We start from the raw sequence: 12,503 nt of genomic DNA, 5'->3' as shown, positions 1-12,503 counted from the left end.
CCCGTGGGGTAGGTTGCTACTGTTCTGGCCGCCGCTGAAGGTGTTGAAGGTGTGCAGGGGCTGCATGCCCGTCAGCGTGTTGGGGATCATGGTGATGGTGTTGGGGGTCATGAGCGGGACGTCGTCGGGCGAGCGCCGCAAGGTGAGGGTGTAGTCGGGCGGGCACGTGAGCCGCAGCGTGTCGTGCGCCTGCAGCGACTCGCACTCGTGCTCGTGCTCCAGCTGCTTCATCTGCAGGGACATGATCTCCTCGTGGCGGATGTGGGCGATGTCGTTGGCGGCGTTGCGCTGGGGGCTGGGGCGCCGGTGCGTCTCGTGGCGCCGCTTGTCCTTCTTGTAGTAGAGCGCGGCGAAGGCCAGGATGTTCAGGAAGAGGAGCGAGGCGCCCACGGCGATGGTGACGCTGAGCTCCGTGGAGTAGTCGCGCTTGGTCTCGATGAGGACGGTGGTGTCCTCGGGGCCCGTCTTCGGGGGGTCCTTGGCGTGCTTGGGGCCGCTGGCGGGCGTGATGGCCGGGCGCTTGGTGGTGGGCCAGGTCTTGGCCGGGGACCGCCGGGTGCCGTAGGGGAAGGAGGTCATGTCCGGCGGGGGCACCTTGGTCGTGGTGGAGACGTACTGGAAGATCTCGTTCAGGTTGTGCAGGTGGGGCACCAGCTCGAGCCAGAAGGCCACCTTCGTGGCCCGGTAGTGGTCGCGGACGCGGGGCTTGAGGCCGATGTGCAGGTACAGCTGGTCCTTGGGGTTGTACTTGGACCAGGCCACCTCCTCGAAGCGGTTGGGTTTGGTGTGGATGAACTTGGTGTCCTGAGGCACCGGCTGGTTGGGGTCCCTGGGGAGAGGGGGGACGGAGAGAGAGAGAGAGAGAGAGAGAGAAAGGAAGTCATGTGCTTCCACGTGGCACAACTACATCTTCCTATCCTATAGAATAAAAGGGTGATATGCAAATGGACCCTCACAGCAGAACGACTGGGGATGACCGGTCGCTATGACACACACTGACCACCAGGGCGCAGATGCTCAATGCGGGAGCTGCCCTCTGGTGGTCAGTGCGCTCCCACAGGGGGAGCTCTGCTCAGCCACAAGCCAGGCTGACGGCTGCCAGGACAGCGGTGGTGGTGGGAGCCTCTCCCGCCTCCTCAGCAGCGCTAAGGATGTCCGACTGCAGCTTAGGCCTGGGCCCCGCTGGCAAGTGGACATCCCCCGAGGGCTCCTGGGCTGCCAGAGGGATGTCTGATTGCCAGCTTAGGCCCAATCCCTCAGGGAGTGGGCCTAAGCCAGCAGGTGGACATCCCCCGAGGGCTCCCGGGCTGCCAGAGGGATGTCTGACTGCCAGCTTAGGCCCAATCCCTCAGGGAGCGGGCCTAAGCCAGCAGGTGGACATCCCCCGAGGGCTCCCGGGCTGCCAGAGGGATGTCTGACTGCCATCTTAGGCCAAATCCCCCCCAGGGAGCGGGCCTAAGCCAGCAGGTGGACATCCCCCAAGGGGTCCCAGGCTGAGAGAGGGCACAGGCCGGGCTGAGGGACCCCCCTGTGTGCACAATTTTTTGTGCACCGGGCCTCTAGTATATCTATCTATCTATCTATCTATCTATCTATCTATCTATCTATCTCTATATACCTATCGATCCATCGATCTATCTCCTATTATATTCTATACTTGTGGCCTGGTACACGAAATTTGTGCACATTAAAAGTTAAATTAATTAAAGGAAATATTTTAATATTGCTATTGGCCCTTTGCCGGGGGCAGGGATGCGAGCCTCAAGTCCCCGCCCACCGATGCTGTAAGTCCCCACCCACCCGCTCCTGCTGCACACGCAGCCTGCTGATTGGTCGTTCTGTGACGGCATCTCAACCGATCTGCATATCACCCTGTTATTAGACATATAATAAAAGCCTAATATGCTAAGCATCCGGGCGGCCAGTCGTCCGTTCAACCAATCAAAGCGTAATATGCTAATGATATGCTAAGGCCGCTCAACCGCTCGCTGTGACGTGCACTGACCACCAGGGGGCAGACGGTCGACCAGTCGCTATGACGTGCACTGACCACCATGGGCAAGGAGCTCCGACCGGTAGGTGAGCTTGCTGCTGGGGTCCGGCTGATCAGGACTGAGTGAGACGGGCCGGACACACCCTGGAGCCCTCCCGCGGCACCTCCACCCAGCCGGCCCACCTCATGGGTCGCCATTGGGTGGGAGGAGCCAGCCAGACCCCACATGTGCCCATGACCGGAATCGAACCCGGGACCCATCAGTCCATAGGCCGATGCTCACCCACTGAGACACACCAGCTAGGGCCCTCTCTGTCTTTCTATATCTATCTCCCTTGCCCTCTCTCTCTCTTTCTCTCTGTGTCTCTCTCTTAATATATCTCCCTCTTTCTCTATCTCTGTGCATCTCTCTCTTTCTCTCTGCTCCCCTCCCCGCCACGCACATCATATGAGCCATTGGGCATATCAGGATGTCCTTGGCGAAGTGCAAACATTGAACCTTCTACCAGATAGTCACAGCAATGCATGTTGGGAGTCGTGCCAACATTGTGGTCCTACGTGCACGAGAGATATATATTTATTGATTCCAGAGAGAGGAAGGGAGAGGGAGAGAGAGATAGAAACATCCATGATCAGAGAGAATCATGGACCGGCTACCTCCTGCACGCCCCCTATTGGGGATGGAGACCGCAACCCGGGCATGTGCCCTTGACCGGGAATCGAACCCTGACTTCCTGGTTCCTAGGTCGATGCTCAACCACTGAGCCACACCGGCCAGGGCCACAACCCTTTTGCAAATCACCAACTAGCTAGCAACGACCTCTGAACCCCTTGTCACTCGCTCACCAACACCTCAGTCGCTCGACTGTGCCCATCCGCTATCCATCTCCCCCTTTTTCTCGTCAATCCGGCTGCTGCCGGGGAAATCACGTTCCGTATGTACTTGGCTTTCGAGTGCATTTTGCTCTGCGCATCCAGGGAAGTTCCGAGTGGCCTCCTTGGCGTGCCAACGAGCTTTCCACATTAATTGAAGAAAAAAGAAAAAAAAGCAACTCATTGCATGAGCGTGCCTGCGTGTCATTTCAGCTCTGCACCCCGTGAGGGGCAGATACGGAATCAGCTCCTACTTGGATGACGTTCTAACGGAATGTGGGGCCCTCCACCGTCTCTGTCTTGTTTCCTCAGTGAGATTTCTTTATTTTTTTCTTTCATATTTTTATTGATCTCACAGAGGAAAGAAAGAGGGAGATAGAAACATCCATGAGGAGAGAGAATCGTGGACCGGCCGCCTCCTGCACGCCCCCTGCTGGGGATGGAGCCCGCAACCTGGGCCTGTGCCCGGGACAGGGAATCGAACCCAGGACCATCCAGGCCACAGGCTGATGTCCTATCCACTGAGCCATACCGGCTAGGAGCAATATTTTTAATTTAAATATGTATATACTAGAGGCCCAGTGCATGGAATTCATGCCTAGGTAGGTTCCCTAGACCTGGTCTGCAATTAGGGCCGATGGGGGCCTTCCTTGCCCAGCTACCAGCCAGGGCCTCCTGCATTCTGCACCGCCCCCTGGTGGTCAGCGCATGTCATAGCGGGCGGTCGCACTCCTGAGGGGACAATTTGCATATTAGCCTTTTATTATAGAGGAGTTTTATAGATTTCAGAGAAGGAAGAAGAGATAGAAACATTGACGATGAGAGAGAATCATGCATCGGCTGCCTCCTGCACACCCCCTACTGGGGATCGAGCCCACCACCCAGGTACGTGACCTTGATGGGTATCGAACCCTGACCTCCTGGTTCCTAGGTCGACGCTCTAACCGCTGAGCACACTGGCCAGGCCCCCGAGGGAGGAAAACACAGTTGAGGGCAGAGTGATTGTTAGGAACCGCGGTCTCGGCGTTCAGAGCCTCCAAAGACAGAATCCTGCGGGGTTTTCCGTCCAGGCTCCGCGTTCCCTGGGACCCGTGGAAGGTATCACCCTGAGGCCGGCTTACCACTAATTAATTCCCTTCATCTTTCTCTTTCTTTCATGTTTAAACAAAGGGAGGCAGCCTCAGCTGCAGAGCCCTCGGGCGGGCAGGAGAGCTAACGAGAATTTAATGGCTTTGTTTGGCTTCCACAATTTTCTTTTAATGCTTCAGTTAAATCGATGATAAATGACACCGGCTTTGCATTAAAAAAAAAAAAAAGCAAGAAAAGAAAACCCAAAATGATTAAAAAGTTTATTTCCAGCCCGGCCGGTGTGGCTCGGTGGTTGAGCGTCGACCTAGGAACCAGGAGGTCCCGGGTTCGATTCCCGGTCAGGGTGTATTGTAGCTGCCCTGGCCGGTGTGGCTCAGTGGATAGAGCGTCGGCCTGCAGACTTAAGGGTCCCAGGTTCGATTCCTGGCCGAGGGCACGTGCCCGGGGTTGTGGGCTCGATCCCCAGTAGGGGGCGTGCGGGAGGCAGCCGATCCATGATTCTCTCTCAACATGGATATTTCGAACTGTCTCTCCCTCTCCTTTCCTCTCTGAAATCCGTAAAAAAATTTTTTTTAAATAACATATGTGTCTATCTACAATCATAAAAGTGTAATATGCTCATTCGGACCAGAGAACTGAACGACCTTCCGCACGAAGCTGGGGCTGCGAGGGCCCAGCCCCTTGCGGGATTTCGTGCACGGGGCCTCTAGTATTTATATATATTGTAAACTAGAGGCCCAGTGCATGAAATTCATGCACAGGTAGGGCCCCTAGGCCTGGGCAGTGATCAGGGCCAATCAGGGCCTTCCGGCTGCCGGCGGGGCCTCTCTTCATTCTGCACCGCCTCCTGGTGGTCAGGGCACGTCATAGCGAGCAATCGAACTTCTGAGGGGACAATTTGCATATTAGCTTTATATATATATATAGACTAGAAGCCTGGTGCACGAAATTTGTGCACAAGAGGGTCAGAAGGGTTGTGTGTCCCTCAGTCCAGCCTGCACCCTCTCCAATCTGGGTCATCCCTCTCACAATCCAGGACTGCTGGCTCCCAACCACTCGCCTGCCTGCCAGCCTGATCGTCCCCTAACCACTACCCTGCCAGCCTGATCGACGCCTAACTGCTCCCCTGCTGCCCTGATCGCCCCCTAACTGCTCCCCTGCTAGCCTGATCGCCCCCTAACTGCTCCCCTGCTGGCCTGATCGCCCCCTAACTGCTCCCCTGCCAGCCTGATCGCCCCCTAACTGCTCCCCTGCTAGCCTGATCACCCCTAACTGCTCCCCTGCTGGCCTGATCGCCCCTAACTGCTCCCCTGCCAGCCTGATCGCCCCCTAACTGCTCCCCTGCTAGCCTGATCACCCCTAACTGCTCCCCTGCTGGCCTGATCGCCCCTAACTGCTCCCCTGCCAGCCTGATCACCCGTAACCGCCCTCCCCTGCTGGCCTGATGGCTCCTAACCACCTCTGCCTCAGCCTCTGCCACTGTGGCTTTGTCCGAAAGACGTCTGGTCTAATTAGCATACTGACTGCCAGTTTAGGTCCGATCCCTCTCGCAATCCGGGACCACTGGCTCCTAACTGCTCACCTGCCTGCCTGCCTGATCGCCCCTAACCACCCTCCCCTGCCAACCTGCTTGCCCCTAACTGCCCTCCCCTGCCGGCCTGATCGCCCCTAACCACCCTCCTCTGCCAGCCTGGTTGCCCCCAACTGCCCTCCCCTGCCAGCCTGCTTTCTCCTAACTGCCCTCCCCTGCCGGCCTGGTTGCCCATAACTGCCCTCCCCTGCAGGCCTGGTCCCTCCCAACTGCCCTTCCCTGCTGGCCATCTTGTGTGTTGGAGTGACGGTCAATTTGCATATCACCTCTTTATTAGAGAGGATAATAAAGAAATAAGAATCGATGGAAAAATATCGGAAGAAAAAAACACACAACAACCCACAAAAAACACAGAGGAGCAACCAGACACCCGGGAGCAAGGCCACCGCTGGACCGGCCTGGCCGGGGGTGGGTGCGGGTGGGGGTTCGAGGGCCACGACCTACCCGGTCTTGGCGAAGTTGGTCCAGTAGGTCATGACCACGGCGCTGAGCATGACGTCATTCTTGGAGAAGTTGCAGCTGAAGAGCTCGGTGGGGCCGATCATGGGGATGCCGAAGACGTAGGGGACCTCGTCCCCGTGGGCCGCGTCCGCCCAGCCCGGCTTCATCTCGCTCTGGCAGTGGTGGTAGAAGGCGTAGAAGTAGGTGGGCGAGCCGTACTGGGCGTGCAGGTCGGCCGTGGCCACGGCGGGGGCCACCCACTGGTGGTCGGTGAACAGGGCCACCAGCGTCTTGCGCCGGGTCTCGGGGTTCTCCTTGTCGGCCCAGTCCGTGTACATGAACTTGATGGTCTCCCTCAGCGTGTCCTTGCCCTCGGGGTAGCCGTAGAGGTTGTCCACGAAGTTGGACACGGAGAAGTCGAAGTCGTTGGGCGTGACGCCGTCCTCGCTGTCCACGATCCCGTCCACGAACTTGAGGCCCTCGCCCTGGTTGACGCCCAGCATGATGTCGTAGTTGAGGAACTCGCCCTGCTCCATGAGGATCTGGGGGTCGTCCGGGATGACGTCGCCGTCGATGACCGGGCCGAAGGAGATGTGGTAGGTGGCGGGCGTGATGGTCTGCTGGATGAGCTCGCGGTGGCTCTTGCCCCGCAGGCACTCCACCAGGTCCGTGGTGTCCAGCATGTTGCAGCCCACCTTGTCCGCCAGGATGCGCGTGTACTTGGCCGGCTGGTAGTTGACGGCCCAGCTGGAGAGGGCGGTCCCGCTCTGGATGATGGCTTTTTGGAACAGGCCTGCGGGGGGGGGGGGGCACGCCAATGAGAGAGAAGGGGGGAGTCACCCCAAAGACAGAGACGCCGGTGGGGGAGGGCAGACAAGGCTGGGATTGGGTCTCCTGCTCGCTTCCTCGAGTCCATCCCGTCACCCCCACAACCGTCTCCGTCGGCACATGGATTTTAGGGGGTGTTCTTACTCTTACACAAACACACACACATGCACACGCATACATGCATGCGCCCCACAGATATTGTTTAAGAAAATGGGACGGTTCCTAGCTGGTTTGGATCAGGGGTTGAGCATCCATCTAGGAACCAGGAGGTCACAGGTTCGATTCCCGGTCAAGGGCACCTGCCCGGGATGCGGGCTCGATCCCCAGTGCAGGAGGCGGCCGGTCCACGATTCTCTCTCATCATGGATGTTTCTAACTCAATTTCTGTCTCCCTTCCTCTCTGAAATCAATAATCTATCTCTCTATATATATCTATATCTATATCTATATCTATATCTATATCTATCTATCTATCTATATCTCTTTCTCTCTCTATATATATAAATGAAACGATATGTGCAATGTAGCTGCACTGATAAAATTGTGCATTCTCTTTCTTGTCCTTTTAAAAAAATATATATATTTCTATTGATTTTGGAGAGGAAGGGAGAGGGAGAGAGACAGAAACATCCATGATGAGAGAGAATCATGGACCGGCCGCCTCCTGCACGCCCCACACTGGGGATCGAGCCTGCAACCCGGGCCTGTGCCCTGGGCCGGGAATCGAACCCGGGACCCTTCAGTCTGCAGGTCGATGCTCTATCCACTGCCCCAAACCAGCTAGAGTTGCACATTGATTTTATAGGATGTTTTTATACACACACACACATGCACACCCCACAAATATCGGTTAAGCAAATGGAACTACATAGGCAATTTAGCTGCACTGATAAAATAATGCATCTTCTTTCTTTTTAATTTATTTTTCCCTTTTTAATCCTCACCTGGGGATATGTTGCCATTGATTTTAGAGAAAGTGGAAGAGAGAGGGAGAGAAACATCGATGTGAGAGAGATGCATCGATGGGTTGCCTCCTGCATGCGTCCTGATCTGGGGAGGAGCCTGCAACTGAGGTAGATGCCCTTGACCAGGAATCGAACCCGGGAACCTTCGGTCCGCAGGCCGACGCTCTAGCCCAGGGATGGTGAACCTATGACACGCGTGTCAGAGGTGACACGCGAACTCAGTTTTTTGGTTGATTTTTCTTTGTTAAATGGCATTTAAATCTATAAAATAAATATCAAAAATGTCTCTGTTTTACTCTGGTTGCAAAGATCAAGAAATTTCTATATGTGACCCGGCACCAGAGTTAAGTGAGGGCTTTTCAAAATGCTGGCAGGCCGAGCTCAAAAGGTTCGCCGTCACTGCTCTAGCCACTGAGCCACACTGGCCAGGGCTTGGATTGCCTTTCTCCTCCCGCCACCTGGTGGGGTATTTGCGTGGTCATGGGGTACCCTGCCCCAGGGGTACAGGTAAAACAGATCCACTGAAGGAAATTCACAGATGCCCTCCCATTCCCCCCCTCCATGTATCAGAGGCGCCATCATAGAATTTTAGTGGGTCCAGGCCCGTGCGGCTCAGTGGGTTGAGCACCATCCCATACACAGACAGGTCCTGGTTTCGATTCCCGGTCAAGGGCACAGGCCCGGGTTGCGGGCTCGATCCCCAGTAGGGGGCGTGCGGGAGGCAGCCGATCCGTGATTCTCTCTCATCATTAACGTTTCTCTCTCTCCCTCTGCCTTCCTCTCTGATATCAATTCTATAGAATAAAAGGCTAATATGCAAATTGTCCCCTCGACTGGGAGTTTGTCCAGGGGGTGGGCCCGGCCGGCCAACAGCCCATGGCCCCTCCTCCCAGCCAGTCCAACCCAGAATGACACCCCCTCCCATGTGGGGCAGGACTGGTAGGCCAACCTCCCGTGGCCCCTTTCCCTGGCCGGCCCCAACCCTGATCGGCCCCCCCCAACCTGATTGGGGGCGTGGCTGGCCGGCCAACCTCCTGTGTGTTCCCTCTCCTACCCCCACCCCCCAATGCCTGGCCCGATTGGACCCGATCAGGGAGGGCCAACCAGACCCCCAACCTGTGCACGAATTCGTGCACCGGGCCTCTAGCAAAAATATCTCGAAGAAATGAGAGCATGTAGGCACAGGTCACTTTGGGGGGGGGGCACGGCTTCAGGGATAGGTCCTGGGGTCCACCCGTCCGCCGAGGGGGCCCCCGCGTTACCTTCCGAGTAGTGGGACAAGGTCAGGAGGCTGACGCACGAGGCCCCCGCACCGGAGCCGAAGATGGTGACGCGCTTGGGGTCGCCCCCGAAAGCGCCGACGTTCTCCTCGATCCAGCGCAGGGCCTGGATCTGGTCCAGGAGCCCGTAGTTGCCCTTGGCCGCCTGGTCGCCCGTGCTTAAGAACCCTGCGAGAAAAGAGAAAAATAGTTTCAATTCTCTACTAGCAAGAGCCCGTCGGCCCGGCCGGCTGGTGTGGCTCAGTGGTTAGAGCGTCGGCCTGGGAACCAGGCGGTCCCGGGTTCGAGTCCCGGTCAAGGGCCCGGGCCCGGGTTGCGGGCTCGATTCCCCAGTAGGGGGCATGCGAGAGGCGGCCGATCCGTGATTCTCTTTCATCATTGATGATTCTTTCTCATTACTGATGATTCTTTCTCATTATTGATGATTCTCTCTCAATGATGATTCTCTCTCATTATTGATGATTCTTTCTCATTATTGATGATTCTCTCAATGATGATTCTCTCTCATCATTGATGATTCTCATTATGGATGATTCTCTCTCATTATTGATGATTCTTTCTCATTATTGATGATTCTCTCTCATCATTGATGATTCTCATTATGGATGATTCTCATTATTGATGATTCTTTCTCATTATTGATGTTTCTCTCTCTCTCCCTATAAAAATCAATGGAAAAAAAAAACCACGGGGGTGGGGGAGGTTGGGGGTTAATGGGGGGGATGAGGACACATTTGTAATACCTTAACTAATAATAATAATAAAAAATAGTAACAAAAAAAAGAAAGAAAGAAAATAGAAAAAAAAAGAAAAAAGAAAAAAACATTATGATATGGATTTGGCAAAATTGAATTTGATATAAATATTATGCAAATAAATTTATTTCTGGAAAAAAAAAACCACATTAAAATTAAAAAAAAACAAAACAAAAACCGACCATCAACATTGTTTCTGTTTGATCGATTGTGGTTTATAGGGTCCCGCAAGCCGCCGTGGAAAACATCTGTTTTTTTGTGGCCAATAGAATGGATTTCGTCTCTGGGGTTCGTATGGGGCTGACGCGGGAGGAGAAATTAATCTAAAACGGTGACAACAAGCAGCAATTCTAGGTTCCAGCCACCATTCCCATTGTGTACGCTGGTCTTTGATCGACAAAATCAAAAAGACGCCTAAAACCGGGTTTTCAAGGGGAAAAAAATTAAGTGTGTGTGTGTGTGTGTGTGTGTGTGTGTGCAAACCCCAGTGCACGACTACAAAAGCACTAAACGTGTGGTTTTACCATTCGTTTTTTTATTTAAAAAATATATATTAAACCTTTGTAAATAGATATAACCTTTAAAAATATATATTTGAACCCTTTAAAAATATATATATTTTAACTGATTTCAGAGAGAGGAAGGGAGAGGGAGAGAGAGAGAAACATCCATGATGAGAGAGAATCATGGATCGGCCGCCTCCCGCACGCCCCCCACTGGGAATGGAGCCCGCAACCCGGGCATGTGCCCTTGACCGGGACTCGAACCCAGGACCTCCTGGTTCCTAGGTCGACGCTCAGCCACAGAGCCACGCCGGCCCGTAAGGAAGTGGGTTTTTGTATTAAAAAGGCGACGATTGGGCCCTGACCAGTGTAGCTCAGTGGATAGAGCGTCGGCCTTTGGACTGAAGGGTCCCGGGTTCGATTCCGGTCGAGGCCATGTACCTTGTTGCAGGCACATCCCCAGTGGGGGGCGTGCAGGAGGCAGCTGATCGATGTTTCTAACTCTCTACCCCTCTCTCTTCCTCTCGGTAAAAAAATCAATAAAATAAAATAAAAATGGCAACGATCGGGAATCCCTGCCCCCTGAGCCCACAGATACCTGCAGAATTAACCCCTGCAAGGTGGTTGCAATTCAGCACATACCCCACCTCCCCGATTTAATTAGCAATTACTAATTACGAGCCCGGCCGGTGTGGCTCAGTGGTTTGCATCCACCTCTGAACCAGGGGTTCCGGGTTCGATTCCTGGTCTGGGTTGCGGGCTCGATCCCCAGTAGGGGGCGTGCAGGAGGCGGCCGACCCGTGATTCTCTCTCTTTACATGGATGTTTCTCTCTCTCCCTCTCCCTCTCCCTTCTTCTCTGAAATCAATAAAAACATATTTAGAAAACATGACTAATTCCCTTTTCCTGCCGACGAATGTTTGGCGGCTCCAGCGTTTAGCCGTAAACCTCTTTTTTTTATACATTTTTTCACGCAACGAAACACGCTTTGCTGAGAAGGAAAGCCTCCCTCGAGCGGTTTTATGTGTAAAAATCACGCCGGTCGTGGCCTTTTGGGGGGCCGTGGGGTAACCAGAGACCGCCCTCGTATTCCCCACGACGGAGGGAGGCGACTCCTTCTTTGCAGAAATGACCGATGGGCTCGTTTTGTTTCCGAGAAGCGACAGGGGACGTTGGCGACGAGCCGTTAAAATACCGCGCTCTGGGCCATGGGGCGTGTGAACATAGGCTCGACGTCGCTGGCCGGCCGGGAGATGCAAATTAAAACGACAATGGGGGTGTCGCCATCCACGCATCAGCCAACGCCATGTGCCGGCGAGGACGCGGAGAGAAGGGAGCCCCTCCGCGCCCCGTGATTCCCTCGGCTGGCCGCCTGCCTTCTACCACCACGGCCAAGAATAGATATCTATTATCGGATTTGCACCACATCATTGGCGATTCCCTCGGCTGGCCGCCTGCCGGGAGCCGGTCCATCCTTGCTGTTTCAAGGGACCTGGCATATATGGCATACGGTTCTTAATATGTTTGCTCACTTTCTTGGCGCTGTGTTTTAACCAAGGTCACCTCTCCGAGAAAGGTTGAATCCCCAGGTAGGGATTTTCCCCTGAAGTTAGGGAGGGAATAAAACCCCTCAACTAAGTGCCAGGCGGGTAATTAATCCCTTTAACTACGAACAATCATGCTTAAACTACATAATCTTTTCTCCCTGGAATGGAGATAAGAAACGCCCTAACCTTTGGAATAGAGATTGATAGGATTAAATCAACTGGTATAAATACAGTTGTAACAAGACAGAAATACACAGAACTCAGAACACAGAACCAGACAGAGAGTCAGAACTCAGAACTCAGAACTCAGAACAGAACTTATAAGACAGAACTTCAGAGACAGGGCTTGGAAGACAGGACCAAGAGAGACAGAGCCTAGGCACAGAACCTACACAGAACGTTCTCTAGAGACAGAAGAACTTCGCTGGAGAGAGCATGCCGGAGGATCCTGGACAGGGACTGGCCTCGGAGCCTAGAGACAGAGCCTAGCGGGAGAACATGGCAAGGGATCCTGGACTGAACCTGACTACAGAGATTGGCAGGAGAACCTGACTGGAACCTGGACACTGAACCTGACTGGAGAGCCTGGACAGAACCTGGCTGGAGAACCTAGCGAGGGAACATGGCTACAGAACCTC

The 12,503-nt window shown here is 54.3% G+C and overlaps 1 protein-coding gene across 2 annotated transcripts in view; it reads right to left on the bottom strand.

The window, feature by feature from the left end:
* Positions 1 to 12,503, bottom strand: part of NLGN4X (neuroligin 4 X-linked) — a 120,935-nt gene that overhangs the window by 143 nt on the left and 108,289 nt on the right. For both annotated transcript variants that reach the window (XM_059679040.1, XM_059679041.1), the window contains 3 exons: positions 9,043 to 9,228; positions 5,991 to 6,780; positions 1 to 829 (listed from right to left, as the gene is read on the bottom strand). The exon at positions 1 to 829 is cut by the window's left edge and continues 143 nt beyond it. In XM_059679040.1, the coding sequence (XP_059535023.1) occupies positions 1 to 829; positions 5,991 to 6,780; positions 9,043 to 9,228 (1,805 nt within the window). The remainder of the gene's footprint in view (positions 830 to 5,990; positions 6,781 to 9,042; positions 9,229 to 12,503) is intronic.

This window comes from Myotis daubentonii, chromosome X, assembly GCF_963259705.1.
Source record: "Myotis daubentonii chromosome X, mMyoDau2.1, whole genome shotgun sequence".
Classification (NCBI taxonomy): Eukaryota; Metazoa; Chordata; class Mammalia; order Chiroptera; family Vespertilionidae; genus Myotis; species Myotis daubentonii.
This window is presented reverse-complemented; position numbering and strand designations above follow the sequence as displayed.